The sequence below is a fragment of the Arabidopsis thaliana genome, chromosome 5 (genome assembly GCF_000001735.4).
Source record: "Arabidopsis thaliana chromosome 5, partial sequence".
Classification (NCBI taxonomy): Eukaryota; Viridiplantae; Streptophyta; class Magnoliopsida; order Brassicales; family Brassicaceae; genus Arabidopsis; species Arabidopsis thaliana.
The window spans coordinates 8,320,393-8,334,741 of NC_003076.8; the positions used below are offsets into that span (position 1 = coordinate 8,320,393).

The 14,349-nt window shown below is 37.1% G+C and overlaps 5 protein-coding genes across 5 annotated transcripts; 2 read left to right on the forward strand and 3 right to left on the reverse strand.

The window, feature by feature from the left end:
* Nucleotides 1-576: 576 nt before the first annotated feature.
* Nucleotides 577-1,152, forward strand: AT5G24370 (Plant invertase/pectin methylesterase inhibitor superfamily protein; the record flags this gene model as incomplete). The annotated part of the gene is made up of 1 exon (NM_122345.1): nucleotides 577-1,152. The coding sequence occupies one exon, from the start codon at nucleotides 577-579 to the stop codon at nucleotides 1,150-1,152; it is 576 nt and encodes a 191-aa protein (NP_197825.1).
* A 2,350-nt stretch (nucleotides 1,153-3,502) lies between these two features.
* On the forward strand, nucleotides 3,503-6,313 carry YSL2 (YELLOW STRIPE like 2). Its single transcript, NM_122346.3, has 6 exons — nucleotides 3,503-4,218; nucleotides 4,308-4,405; nucleotides 4,495-4,629; nucleotides 4,716-4,905; nucleotides 4,992-5,109; nucleotides 5,193-6,313. The coding sequence occupies exons 1-6, from the start codon at nucleotides 3,706-3,708 to the stop codon at nucleotides 6,131-6,133; spliced, it is 1,995 nt and encodes a 664-aa protein (NP_197826.2). The 5' UTR covers nucleotides 3,503-3,705; the 3' UTR covers nucleotides 6,134-6,313.
* On the reverse strand, nucleotides 6,215-9,107 carry AT5G24390 (Ypt/Rab-GAP domain of gyp1p superfamily protein). Its single transcript, NM_122347.4, has 5 exons — nucleotides 8,707-9,107; nucleotides 8,292-8,427; nucleotides 8,161-8,210; nucleotides 7,908-7,961; nucleotides 6,215-7,818 (listed from the first exon to the last, which is right to left on the reverse strand). The coding sequence occupies exons 1-5, from the start codon at nucleotides 8,844-8,846 to the stop codon at nucleotides 6,612-6,614; spliced, it is 1,587 nt and encodes a 528-aa protein (NP_197827.1). The 5' UTR covers nucleotides 8,847-9,107; the 3' UTR covers nucleotides 6,215-6,611.
* Nucleotides 9,108-9,850: 743 nt separating this feature from the next.
* EMB2024 (NagB/RpiA/CoA transferase-like superfamily protein) lies at nucleotides 9,851-11,571 on the reverse strand. Its single transcript, NM_122348.3, has 3 exons — nucleotides 11,010-11,571; nucleotides 10,669-10,804; nucleotides 9,851-10,598 (listed from the first exon to the last, which is right to left on the reverse strand). Exons 1-3 carry the CDS (start codon nucleotides 11,390-11,392, stop codon nucleotides 10,140-10,142), a joined length of 978 nt encoding a protein of 325 aa, NP_568445.1. The 5' UTR covers nucleotides 11,393-11,571; the 3' UTR covers nucleotides 9,851-10,139.
* Nucleotides 11,572-12,027: 456 nt separating this feature from the next.
* On the reverse strand, nucleotides 12,028-13,737 carry PGL4 (6-phosphogluconolactonase 4). Its single transcript, NM_122349.4, has 3 exons — nucleotides 13,423-13,737; nucleotides 13,186-13,321; nucleotides 12,028-12,777 (listed from the first exon to the last, which is right to left on the reverse strand). The coding sequence occupies exons 1-3, from the start codon at nucleotides 13,590-13,592 to the stop codon at nucleotides 12,298-12,300; spliced, it is 786 nt and encodes a 261-aa protein (NP_197829.1). The 5' UTR covers nucleotides 13,593-13,737; the 3' UTR covers nucleotides 12,028-12,297.
* Between the last annotated feature and the right edge of the window lie 612 nt (nucleotides 13,738-14,349).

The following is a 14,349-nucleotide window of genomic DNA, read 5'->3' on the forward strand; positions in this document are numbered from 1 at the left end:
TATTTATGGTTTTTTCTAACTAACTTACTATTTTTTTTTTTGATGTTGTTTATCTAGCAAACCAGCATAACCATTTAAAAATAATGTTTTAAAGCTATATAATGATTACAAATGAAAAATAATGTTTTATCTAACAAATGAAAATAATGATTACTCCACATAACATTTTTCTTAAACTAATAAAAGTTTTAAGCATATATTTGTAGTTAATACTTAAAGTTTGTCATATGTTGTCACTCTTGTTTTTTAGGGTTCTCTATAAGATCAATGCAGGAAAAAATTGGATGTTTCATTTAACAAAATGGCCGTTTAGTTATAAAATTTGCTCCTTTAGTTTCCTTTAAGCTAAGATACTATAGTTATTGATTTCGATTTAGCTTACAAACTTTGCTCCTTTTATTTCCTTGAAGGTATATATACATAGTTATTGATTTCGATTTAGCTTACAAAATTTGCTCCTTTTATTTCCTTTAAGATACATATACATAATTAATGGTTTCGATTTGGTATAGTAATCTGAGTATAAATTTATATGCTTTTGTACGTCTTCGTAAAGCATTTACATCACACACCGAAATGGCTCACTATATGAATATGAATCTGATCATCACTAGTCTTGTGATGATCTTGATTTCACATTTGCCTTTTTCCTCAACTGTGAATCCAGACAAACCAACAAAGTCTATAATCGACAGAATCTGCAACCAAACAGTGAACTTCAATGAGTGTGAATTGATTGTCACGTCACAGCTACACTCGCCGCACGCAAATATAGCGACCATAACGGAAGTGATGACAAAAAGAGCTCTGACGTTTGCTACGGAGACGGTTTCTCAAATCCAAGACTATCTTCTCCCAAACGCTACAGATACTCAGGACAAAGCCGTTTTCTCCGCTTGCGAGATCGCGTACAAAGCCGTGGTTTCTCGTCTTCAGAGTGCTTATACGTCGATGAAGAACAGTGATTACGTGGCGATGAAGGCACAGCAGAATCAAGCACTTGGGTATATTGATGTGTGTGTTGAGAGGACTAACTTCTTTCGCCGGACTCCGATGGTAGCAGCCAACTATTATGTGAGGTTGACGGCGAAGATTGCTTCCATTGCAGGCCAGATCCTTGCTCCTAGTACGACCACGTCCCTGTCCCCTTGAACAAAATATTATTTTGTATTTTTGTTAGAGAAAAACTCGAGCTTTGATTCATCAATAATTATTTATTTATTTATTAATTTTCGTTGTCTTTTCTCATAGAAACAAGACAAACCACAAAATTTAGCATTTCAGAAATTTGTAGAATTCAGTGAATTTTGGAAATTTTCTCACAAGAGATTCGTAGAATTCAGTCCACTAAGTTTTCTATGAATGATGTGGTTATTAAGATAAGATTTGTTGTGTGCAAGAAAGTGAGTTACCGAACAAACAGCCGTCACTTACACCAAAAAATTCAATATATATCATATATGGTGTAAGAAATTACACACTCCCAAAGTCCAGCTTGTGACGAGAGGTGCCTTTGAACTTATAAACCATCTGTTATTCTTTTTTCTTTCCAATGGTCTTAGGCCCGGTCAAATAAACGAACCAAATGTACCGAATCAAAACCAAAACAAAAATAATCGAATCGAATCAAATCGAAAATTGAAAAATAACTGAATGGTTACTAAATTTTATAACCAAAAGAACCGAAACCGAATGATTATGTATTGAAATATTTCAGGTAACCAAAAATATCTCAAATATAAATATATTTTCAAAAATATTAGTTATTTCTAGACTAAATAATTAAAAATGGTTGAAAAAAATATATATTATAGTAAAAATATTCAAAAATAACCAAAAATATCCAAAATATCTGAAAATATTCAAAACAAAATAACCGAATAGATACTAAATTTTAAAATCGAAAGAACTGGAACCGAACCGAATCGAACCGAACTTTCAAAATAACCGAATGGATACTAAAGTACCGAAAAAACCGATAACCGAATAAATACAACCGAAACCAAATGGATAACCGAACGTACAAGAATATGTGATCTTCTTTTAACATTTACACCCAAAAAAAATGTGTGATCTTATTTCCTCCAAATGAAATATTATTATTTAGGCCCTTATGAATACCCGCCATTTTGAGCTCGGACGTCCACGTCGGTCTAATCCAATTGCCTACGTTACGCGGTTCTTTCTGCGTGAATTATGTCACTCTTTCTCTTTTTTGGGGTGTTCATTAGAGCAGCACCAATGGTGGTCTCTCTTATGAGTCCTTTATCATAAAAATAAAGAAAAATAATTAAAAAGAGAGGGACAGAAGAGAGAGGAGCTCCAAAAACCCTTATTTAAGGGACAGTCTCAACCCCAAATATACACGTGTAGTTCTTTTAGTAGTCAAACTCTATTAAAAAACTAAAATATAATAACAACATTAAAATATTATTATTATTTTGGTTTTTAGGGACTCATAAGAGAGACCACCATTGCTGCTCTTAGTACACTAGACAAACAAATATACTCTATTTCAAAGTAATACTTATCTAGAACTATGTATACAATTATTACATATTGCAATACGATAAAAAAGAGTATCATATCTAGAAAAGTGGAATGGTCTATACGTTTGTTGATGCTTAAAGTAAAATTTTAATTTATGACATAATTTGGTAGAATTCTCATCTGAATATATAATAGTAGTTGTTAGAAATTAATTAACTTGAAGGTAAAGTGTGCAAGTCATAATTTTATGTTACCTCCTAACTTACACTTCCCAAAATAAATTACATTCGTAAAGTTTCGTATAATACGTAATCCATACGAATCAGACCAAAAAAAAAACCAAAACTCAACTGTGAAAAAAATATTTTTGATAATAAATATTGTTGTTGTGTAACAGTGTTTTTTTATATATATATAACAAATGGATGGATTATGGAATAATTTTAACAGAATATATGGGTCAAACTTTTAATATTATGGGAATAGAAGCTGACAACACACACATCAAAAAGCTGGGACACATCAGGTAGTAACTGAAGTCAAACATAGACACCAAACTCAACTAAACCCACTCTTTTTCAAAAGTCAGTGCTCTTTCTCTTTGTGGGGTTTGTTGTTTACTATCGACACTTTCAAGGGACTCCATTTTTTTCCTATTTTTATAATTATTACCAACACCAACTTCACAATATTTGTTCTGTTTTTGTTAATATACAACTTTACCGGATTTGTACTACCATCTTCTTATTATTCTTTTTTTCGGATCATATATTAAAATATAAAAAATTGCACGGTTAGTGAGTTTCAGACCAACAACCATATATCAACCCGCTCTGTCTTTTATCTGAAAAACGTGTGTTTTTTCCACATTTGGTTGAATCTGAATCACATAATATATGTACTCTCAATTACAATGCAAACCCTAATTTGTACTTCTGTGCAGTACACTTTCTCTCTCTCTTCATTCATTTCTCTTCTTCTATAAAAAAAAATTCTTCAATTCAATATCACTAATATGCGATTCTCTCTTCTTCTTCTTCTTCTTCCATCTTACGCCAAACCTCGAGTCTGCGAATCATTCGATTCTCAGATTCGCATATTTTCTTCGAATTCGCTAGGCTCAAAACGTTGTTTCCGTGTACAAGAAGCAACCTAACGATTTGGGGCCAGGTGAAGGAAGAGCTGATTTAGGTTATTGAGATTCGTTTTCTTCAAATGGAAAACGAAAGGGTTGAGAGAGAACAGAGCCAATTTCAGGAAGACGAGTTTATCGATTCGAGAAAACCACCGCCATGGAGGAAACAGATCACGGTTCGAGCGATCGTCGCGAGTTTATTGATAGGGATTGTCTACAGTGTGATCTGTCTGAAGCTGAATCTAACGACAGGACTCGTACCGAATCTCAACATCTCATCAGCTCTCTTGGCTTTTGTTTTCCTCAAATCATGGACCAAAGTTCTTCAAAAAGCCGGAATCGCCACGACGCCTTTCACACGTCAAGAGAACACTATTGCTCAAACTTGTGCTGTTGCTTGTTACAGCATCTCTCTTGCAGGTGGATTTGCATCGTATTTGTTGGGTTTGAATAGACGAACTTACGAGGAGACAGGAGTGAACACCGAAGGAAACAATCCTCGTGGTATAAAAGAGCCCGGTGTTGGATGGATGACATCATTCCTCTTCGTTACTAGCTTCATTGGACTTGTTGTATTGGTACCTCTTCGAAAGGTACTGATATCTAGCAATTATGAAAACAGAGTAAATTTTTGATTTCAATGGTGTGATTAAATTCTGAGAATGAATTGTATAAATTTCAGGTGATGATTATAGACTACAAGCTAACTTATCCTAGTGGAACGGCAACAGCTGTTCTTATAAATGGATTTCATACTAGCAAAGGAGATAAGACAGCCAAGTATGTTTTCTATATATGTTCTTGATGAATCTTGTTTTTTCTTACTTGATTGGGATATATATCGATATTTTTCGTCGTTTTCGATACAGGAAACAGATTCGCGGGTTTATAAAATCGTTTGGTTTGAGTTTCTTTTGGGCATTCTTTGGATGGTTCTATTCAGGTGGTGAAAAATGCGGATTCTCTCAGTTCCCTACATTTGGGTTACAAGCTTTGGACAAAACGTGAGTTTCCTCAGTTTTTCTTATATAATCCTTCAAATGTTTAAACATGTTTGATTGAAGAAGCTTTATCTCTTTATGGGATATAGATTCTACTTTGACTTCAGTATGACATATGTTGGAGCTGGGATGATTTGTTCTCATTTGGTGAATCTGTCGTTGCTCTTCGGTGCCATCCTCTCGTGGGGAATCATGTGGCCTCTCATAGCCCGGCTTAAAGGCGAATGGTTCCCTGCAACATTGAAAGATAATAGTATGCAGGGCTTAAACGGCTACAAGGTCTGATTTCATCCTAGTTTTTTATATATATATCTTACAGCTGTGGTAGCAAAAAGATGCGATAAGTTTTGTTTGTGTTGTTGCAGGTGTTTATATGCATTGCACTGATCTTAGGAGATGGGCTTTATAACTTCGTTAAGATACTCTTTTTCACTGGAAGAAGCTTCCACTCTAGACTCTCCAAAACCAACAGCATCAGCACATGTAAGTTATCTGTGGAAGGATCTAGCTAACAGTGTCTTGCATTTGTTTCGATGTAAAAGTAATAACCAATTGACTGATTGCAGTGGTAGAAGTTCCAGAAGATAGCACGAAAGAATCCGATAACCTGAAACGAGAGAATGAAGTGTTCGTTCGAGAGAGCATTCCGCTATGGATGGCTTGTGTCGGATACTTATTCTTCTCCCTTGTCTCCATCATTGCCATCCCTCTGATGTTCCCTCAGCTGAAATGGTACTTCGTCCTCGTAGCTTACCTCCTCGCCCCGTCTCTCAGCTTCTGTAACGCCTATGGAGCTGGCTTAACGGATATGAACATGGCTTACAACTATGGTAAAGCGGCGCTCTTTGTGATGGCGGCACTGGCAGGAAAAAACGATGGAGTGGTGGCTGGGATGGTTGCTTGTGGTCTCATCAAATCAATTGTCTCTGTCTCAGCTGACCTGATGCATGATTTCAAGACGGGACATCTTACGCAAACCTCGCCCCGCTCAATGCTTGTTGCACAAGCCATAGGGACAGCGATAGGCTGCGTGGTTGCGCCACTCACCTTCTTCCTCTTCTACAAGGCGTTTGATGTTGGAAACCAAAATGGTGAATACAAAGCTCCTTATGCTATGATATACAGAAACATGGCTATTATCGGTGTTCAAGGTCCCTCCGCTCTCCCCAAGCATTGCCTAGAGCTTTGCTACGGATTCTTTGCCTTTGCGGTTGCTGCCAACTTGGCAAGAGACCTCTTACCAGATAAGCCAGGGAAGTGGATCCCACTCCCGATGGCAATGGCTGTACCGTTCCTGGTGGGTGGGTCGTTCGCAATCGATATGTGTATCGGGAGCTTAGTGGTATACGTTTGGAAAAAGGTGAATCGTAAGAAGGCAGATGTGATGGTTCCAGCTGTTGCATCAGGTTTGATATGTGGAGATGGTCTCTGGATTCTGCCTTCTTCTTTGCTGGCTCTGGCTAAGGTTAGACCTCCTATCTGTATGAACTTCACTGCGGCTCATTAAGGCAGAAAGATTTTCCAGACAAAACCCGAACTTACCGCCGGAGAAATGTATAGTAGATGTGGTTAGGTTAGGAGTAGACAGTTAAAGAGGGATGAAACCAAACTTACATGTCTTATGTAATATTTATACTTTTGGAATAAGAATGAACAGAAAGAGAGTTGGTTTCTTCTTTTACCGGCGAAAGATTCTCTTTCCCGGCACAAACAAAATTGTTTCCATATACAAAATTGAAAATGAAAGCAGAGAAACTCACCTCTGAAAGTTTCCCAACACACCACACAAATCATGCCTATCTTGATTCAGGCCATTTGATATGTTAAACCGGGATTTAGATAGCGGTAAATCAAATCCTCGGTTTGATTCTGTTCCAACCGCGGCTACTATATCCCCTGATAGCTTGCCAGGAAGCCACATTTCATAGTTGCGCAAACACAAGCACCAAGGCAGTTCTTATAAACCGCAATAACAATGAAAAGGATTATTGTGGGATAGAATGTTCGATCTTGGCGTGGAGGGTAACAATAAGGTCGTGTGCATCGTCTAAGAGCTTCCACACGTCTAGTTTCCCTACCATATTGTGGCACTCTCGGAGAATCTCCTCCATGCTACTGTACTTCTCTATTATGACTTTCCTCCTTTGCAACACAGAAGCAGCTACCACGTACAGCAACAAATCCTCCGTGGGAGGAGCCCGCTGCTTTATTCGTCTGCTCCAGGAAGATTTCCCCATCCCAGCTCTTATTGCAGCTTGGTCTGCCCAAATCACTTCCCAGAGATGCAATGTTTGCTCCAGAGTCAGCTCTCTTCTAAACATAACAAGAACCATTCTGTAAACAAAGAAACAGTCTTCAGCCTTGACTTTCTCAAGATGCTTGTAGAGTTGTGAGTCTTTGGATTTGATAATCTTTGAGACTATGTTCAGTTGCCTTGTGATCCCAACCTCATCGACTCTGAAATTCTGACGAGCTTTCTTCATGAACCCAACGAAACACCAAAATGCCTCGTAGTCATCAGGTATGACTGAGAGTATAGGGGAGAGAAGATCACTCATTCCTTGGCAGTAGCCAATTTCAGGGTCATGTAAGGCATAGGCTTCAAGAACAGCAACAAGCCGTGCAGCGTGAAAGATTTTCGAAGGTTCCAAATAACTGTAATCCTTTAGACCAACTGCTTCAGCAGCACGACGTGCCCTATTCTCTGAAACCAAAGCTTGGGATTGAGAATATGGAGTCCATTCTGTATCTGCACGGAGAGCGTCTAGACGGATAATACGCTGCCAGGTCACAAAATCCTCTTTGGTACGAGAAATATATATGCTGGATGGAGAAGTACTGTTTTCATCTTTCCCTTCACAAGAAGGAGCGACCTGAACATAATCATTCTCATCAGATGAATCTGAGTCTGACGACTCAGAGTTCAGGTGTCTTGAACCATTATAGTCTCTGTCAAGCGTACATGAGACATCACTCATGTAGCCAATATCTTCCGTGTTGTCTTTATCGCTGATAAGAGACTCGTGGACGCTGCAAGCATCATCAGAACATGAACTTTCAGAGTCTTGCGCAAGAGACCAACTATCATGCTCATCATCTTGAGTAGTTTTATTGATCTTGTTTAACTTAAAAGTCCCACTGTTTTGTTTTTGAAGCCTTTTGCACTGCCTGCGTAGTCTCTCATACACTTTTCTGCAATTATAAGGTTTAAGTAAAATCAAGTCACAGAAGCACAAAATATATATAAAAGATCCTCGAGCGGTGATTCATCTCTTTCTCACCTTCTCCAAGTTCTTGTAGCACCTCTCTCTTCTTCGGAACTATTGAAATCACACCTGTTTTGCAGAGAAGAAAATAAACAAAGGTGAGGAAAACGAAGCAAGAACACTATGGTTATGTGATACATAAGTGTGAACACCATGACAATGTTCTTGATTTCAACACATAACAAGCAACACGGTAGAGATTTTGTTGTAACAAATCAACTGACATAAGTGCATTGTTGCAACTACTAGAGTTTGAATGTATACTTACACTCCAAGAAGAAATGGCCACACCTCAGACCGAATGCTAGGATCAATGCCCTACAAAGGAGTAAAAAAGAAAATGAATATTCCAAAACATACACTAACAAGTTTTCACAAAGTGGTGAAGCTTTGACTCACTCTAGTCCGAACTTTCTTCAACAAATCAACTCCCCCATTCCGAATTCTACCCTCAGGGGTGAAACATCTTCTCCACCGGCGAAGTGTGAGTGGTTTTTTCCCTTTTCTCCGGGACCAGGGCGATTTAAGCCGATGCCTGAACAGAAAAAAAAAAACAGAAATCGAAATAGTTTCACTAATGCAAACAATCTCCACTAGCTAAAGTGATACTAAAAGCACTTATTTGTTGCTAGTAAAAGGAGATATCCAAAGATAGGTTGATCCTATACATGGAAACTAAGTAAAGGTTCAATTAGGACAAAAGTAAAAAAAACAAATCCAAACATTGATCCTGTAATAAAGATTAACCCCTTTGAAGCACAAATCAAATCATATAGAAACTGAGAATGAGATAGAGAGATCAAAAGAGACTAACGGATCAGAAGAAGAAGAACAAGAAGCTGGAGAAGAAGAAGTAACAAGGACGAAAGCAGAACGCAAATGAGTCCACGGAGATGACGGAGAAGAAGGATTTGGAAACGTAGACTTCGTTTGTATTCTTCGTAGAGCTTTCATCGAAACCCAAAACTCCTTCTCCTTCTCTCTCTGTATCTATCTTCCTCTTCCCCAATTTAAAGGTCCAAACTTGCGGAACAATGTCCGTACCAATCGGTAACAGATTTGATCTACAACTCCGGCGAAAACCATACGACCTTTCTTCTCCGTCTTAGCCGCGTTGTTGAAGAAGTAGCTTCCGCTTCTCTGTAGAGAGTTGCGATTTTTCTCTCTATCTCTCTAGAATCTGAAAAGAGAAGTCAAAATCAGAGTAAATGGTCATTGGAGCCATTAAAGCCCTTTTTCTTTGGCTTTTTTTATAAAAGTTCGTTACAGTACCCCACCATCACCACGTAGCCAAATACTCTATATTACACTTTTAGCCCTTTTACTTTTCTTTTTTTATTTATCTACCCTTATCATTAATATACGATCTTCACATGTTTAGATGATTGATTACTTGAATTTAACAAAAAATCTCATAAAAATTAATTTAGTATCTAAAGATATTTGGATTATTTATTACTAAATATAAAAAACTAGACATGTAAAATAATGTGAAACCACACAAATAATGGAAAATACCGTAATGTCGATCTATTACCATATATGTTTTCATCAACAAATCTAATATATGATTCAGAAACCATTTATTCCTCATTCAGATGAATCAGATCTCACTTCAACAACCATTTCTATTTATTTCTAGTTCTGTAATAATTTATACATGTTTAACTTTAGGAAATATATCTCCTCTCACTCACTACAACTACATGTACTAATCTATTTGTAACTCTCAAATCTCGGCTACACAAACTAAACCAACTTAGGCTTTGAATGCTTGGTTCATACGTTACGGATTGGATCATGCGTATTAATATTTTAGTAACGCTTAGCTTATTAGTAAGCAAAACGTCAGACTAAAGTATGGAACAGACAAAAGTATGCACTATATTGTTACTATTAGTATGAAGTTTTTGGGAGTGGAATAAAAACAAGCAATGGTGAATGGTGAAGTAAGTGCGGACAAATTCGACTTTAGTCCGATCCGGAGCATACTACACAATCAGTTATAGTCTTTAGTCAAAACAACAATTGGAGAGTGTTGGTTCCGATAGATTTTAACCAAAATACACCAAAACAAATCAGAGAAACCATTGATTAGTTCATTATTTCCATGTAAAGTACACGCTTTTATCACAACAGTCTCTTCCCACAACATAAATGGAGAGAACCAAAGAGTCAAAATCCAAAAACTAAACCGGACTAGTCACATTGGTAAGTTCACTGGAATGGGAAGCATACCACCTGTTTTTAGAGCTTGGAAGATGCTGGTTTGTCCAGGAACCAAACCAACTCGTCTTCAGCAGAAACAGAACCAGCAGGTGGTACATTCCCAGTCTTCTTTAAAGCTGCCTCCACAGCTTCAGCTTTCCCAGAACCGCAAACAACTAGAGCTACATGTGCAGATGAGTTGATGACCGGGAACGTGAAGGTGATTCTCTCAGACGGTGGTTTTGGAGAGTCAGAGATTGAAACTACCCATTTCTTGCTCTCGTTGCAGAGACCATGCCCAGGGAATAATGATGCCACATGACCATCAGGTCCCATACCTAGAAGCATGAGATCAAATTTGGGAAAGCCAGTTGATTCAGATACACGGAGAATGTTGGTGTTGACCAAATGTTTGAGGCAGGTCTCGTAATCATCCGCTGCAGCCTCAGCGGAGAGGGCTTCGTTGATTGCATATACATTTCCAGGCGGAATTGGTACCTAAAGAGAAATGATTAGACTGTGAAGAAGTTGTAGCTGACTCTTAACCTGAAGAGAACGTGTTCAATACCTTGGATAGAAAACTATCATAAGCGAGTTTATAGTTGCTATCATCGTGATTCTTGGGAACAACTCTCTCGTCAACCCAGAAAAAATGCCACCTTGCCCAATCTATAGAATCAACGTAAGGAGATTCTACTAATTTCCTGAAACATTATCAATAAAGTGTGTCAAAATGTGAAAAAGCTATGTTCTTGATCAGCCATAACTACCAAAGAAGTGAATCTCCTCAATACACAAGCCAGATTCAAATCTCTAATTCACAGATGCTAAACCCTAAATCAAAACGTTGCAAACCCTTAAATCTCATGGTTTCGAATCAAAATTCAAAAGAGAGATAAGAACACTCACCGGAGTGATTTGATGAGAGAGCCACCGGAGACAACGACGGTGAAAGCGCCTCTCTCTTTACAAAACTTATCGGAGAGATCTGCTGTGAATTTAGCCAAATCAATCACTAAATTCTCTTCGAGATCATAAATCTCGACTCTTTTCTTCTCCTCCTTTCCTATATTTGTCGTAGCCATGCTCTTTACCTTTCTCCGAGTATCGGATGATTTCTTGGTAGATCCAGTTCCGATCGATGAAACCGAGAGCGATTCGAAGCGAGAAGAAGTGGAATGAGAGCAAATGAGATAATTCTTGGGGAAGAAAGTGGGGAGATGGTGATTTGAACGAAGGTTAGTAGGAGAAGAGAAGAGAATCGAGCGAAGGAAACAAGAAGAAGAAGCCATTGAAAAGAAAGTGAGAGAGCGTTTTTATAGGTAAAGTGAACAACTTTGACTTTGTAGAGTCTGAGAGGAGGACAAGTGGATTAATAAAGCCTTCTCCGACCAAACCTGTGTTTTGTTAGTTTGTTTATGAGTCTGGTCCAGCTTATGAACTAATGTGTAGATCTAGATCTTTGGTTCCGTTCTGGTTCAGTTTTATGATTTGGATAAGATGTTTAGGATTCATATAAGAACCGAACAAAATTTGGTTTGTTTCCGGTTCGGATACCTTTTGATTCGGATAATAGAGTGAAGAACCGGTTTAGAACCGCGGTAATGTTCGGCTCGGTTACAAATTATCCTTCTAACAGTCGAAATACATGAAAAATTCTTGAACTAACCTAAAGACTAACTGAAAACTAACCAAAGTAACCAAAAATTTTTTAGAAGTATTTGGATAGTTAGGTTAGCCTATCGGTTCTTCGATAATACCCGAACTGATATATATGCTTCCGAAAGACAAGTTTCATTTGGTTAATTTACAATCTCCGAACCGAACCAGATCATCTAATTCGATTCGGTTCTGTTTGGTTCTCTTCGTTTCGGCTATTTTGTCCGGGACTAACTAATCATTGGATTGAGGTATATGAATATGAATTGGAGTAATTGTCGAACTTTTCTAAAAGACTCTATACGTCGTACACTTTTAACTGAGTTTTGTAACTTTGTAAATCAATTATGTGATTTTAAAAATACAAGAGATCACACACAAATAAGTACAATGGCTAAAAGCCTAAATGTAGTAGCTCGTTTGCAAGAATAAACCGAACCCACTCGATCTTACATTCGAACACATAGCTTTTATTTGAAAACCATCAAAGAGAAACCAGAAACATAAGTTACAAATAGAAGAGAAGCCAACTAAACCATCAAAGTCCTTTTGGGATCTTAGATGCAGCGGCTTGGTCAAGAAACCAGATAGCTTCTACGTCAGCTGTGAGCCAAGCAGCAGGCAAGTCGAAGTTATGGTTGAAAACCTTAGCTACCGCATCGGCTTGAGCCTCATCACATACAGCCATGAGGTTGTATGAAGCGCAGTTAATAACCGGTAAAGTAAAGGTGATTCTCTTCGGAGGCGGTTTTGGGGAATCAGTGATATAGGTTACCAAATTTGCCTTCTCCTTGATTTGATAATGTCCCGGGAACAAAGACGCCATGTGACCGTCTGGACCCATTCCTAAGAGCTGGAGGTCGAACTGTGGGAAGCCAGACGATTTGTATGTGCGAATGATGTTTCGGTTCACCAGTCTTTTGAGACATTCTTCGTAGAGTAATGCTGCACTTTTGGCATCACCAAGGGCTGCACAGTCTTTGTCGATTGGATATATGTTTGCAATTGGTATTGGAACCTAAATAGTGTGAAATATATGTATATATCAAAATCATCTAACAAGACGGTTTATAACTAAAATAAAATCATATTGGGAAAATATGCATATAAACCTACACGAATATGAATGACATCGTCAGTTTAATTAATGTCAAAGCATGATTTTGAGTTAGCAACTCATTAACTTCACAAAGTTTTTTTTTTTTGCAATATATGCCGAGATGATTTTGTAATTCTAGTTCTTTTATATATATGAAATTGAATATATATGTACGTACGATTCCTTCTTAATTTTAAAACAATATATGTTTATATCATAAATATTTGTTTGATACAAAAATTTGTATCAAGGTATCTTCAAATATATAGTTCGTTTTACCAACAAAAAAACAAAAATAGTTTGATAAATGAGGAGCAAGAAAAATACCTTGGAGAGAAAACCATCAAAGGCGAGTTTGTAGTTGCTGTCCTCATGGTCTAATGGAACAACCCTCTCATCGACCCAAAAAATGTGCCACTTTGACCATTCGATACTTTCTTGATACTTTGGTTCCAACAATTCACTGCAAAAGTTAATTAACATTGGATTTTAATCATTTTTATATAATATAAGACTAAATAAAAGAAAAAGAAGAAGATTTAAAGATTTTCTTATATAGTAGACCTGAGCCAGGAGATGAGGTCGCCACCGGAAAGAACGACGGTGAAATAGCCTCTCTCCTTGCAAAACTTGGCTGAGAGATTGGCCGTGTACGTGGCCATAGCCTCCGATAATTCTTTCTTTGTGGGAAACACAATCTTCTTACTCTTCGTTTTCTCCAAAACAGATGCCATTATGAGAATCTGATCAAGGAGATGTAATAGTTAGAAAAGAAGAAGAAGTGGTGTTAAATGTTTTGATGATTAGGTGATGAACGTGCAATTAGGATAAACATGCGTTATTTGTAATAAAAAAATTATTATGTATTTTAGTGCTTATCGTATTTTAATTATGATTTGTTTTAGGGTTACCACTCTTCATTGTTAATGAGTTTTCAACTCTTCTTTTTGTTCCTAAACAGCTTGTTAAGTTTCATAGATTTCTTTATTTAATTATTTTTTTCTTTATTTAATTATGCTCATAACATGGGTCGCTTTTGTTTAATTATATATGCACAAAACTGCAAGTCATAAGAAACCCATCAAAACATATATAATTTTATATCTCACAGCAGCTCATCGAGTTATGAAACGATTACACAAGTAATTGGAAATAAACTAGTATAAAATATTAAACACCCACTTGATTGATGATATATCTCTTAAATTAATATGTACCTAAACTATAGTTACATCTTATAAAGTAGAAAAAAAAAACAGATCATACAAGAAAATATAACACAAAAATGCTGTCACTTTTGGCACATTCTGTTGTTTAAGGTACAAACGTAACCATTCGGAACCTAAAAGCACATCCCATGAACTCGGGCTTCGGCACTTTACTTTCTTTTTTTTTTTTGATAAACCATAAGAATTCTGAATCTTTGCTCTATAATATTTTTAAGTATCAGGAACCACATTTCAAATGTAAATACCCCCTTTCAAGTTTCAG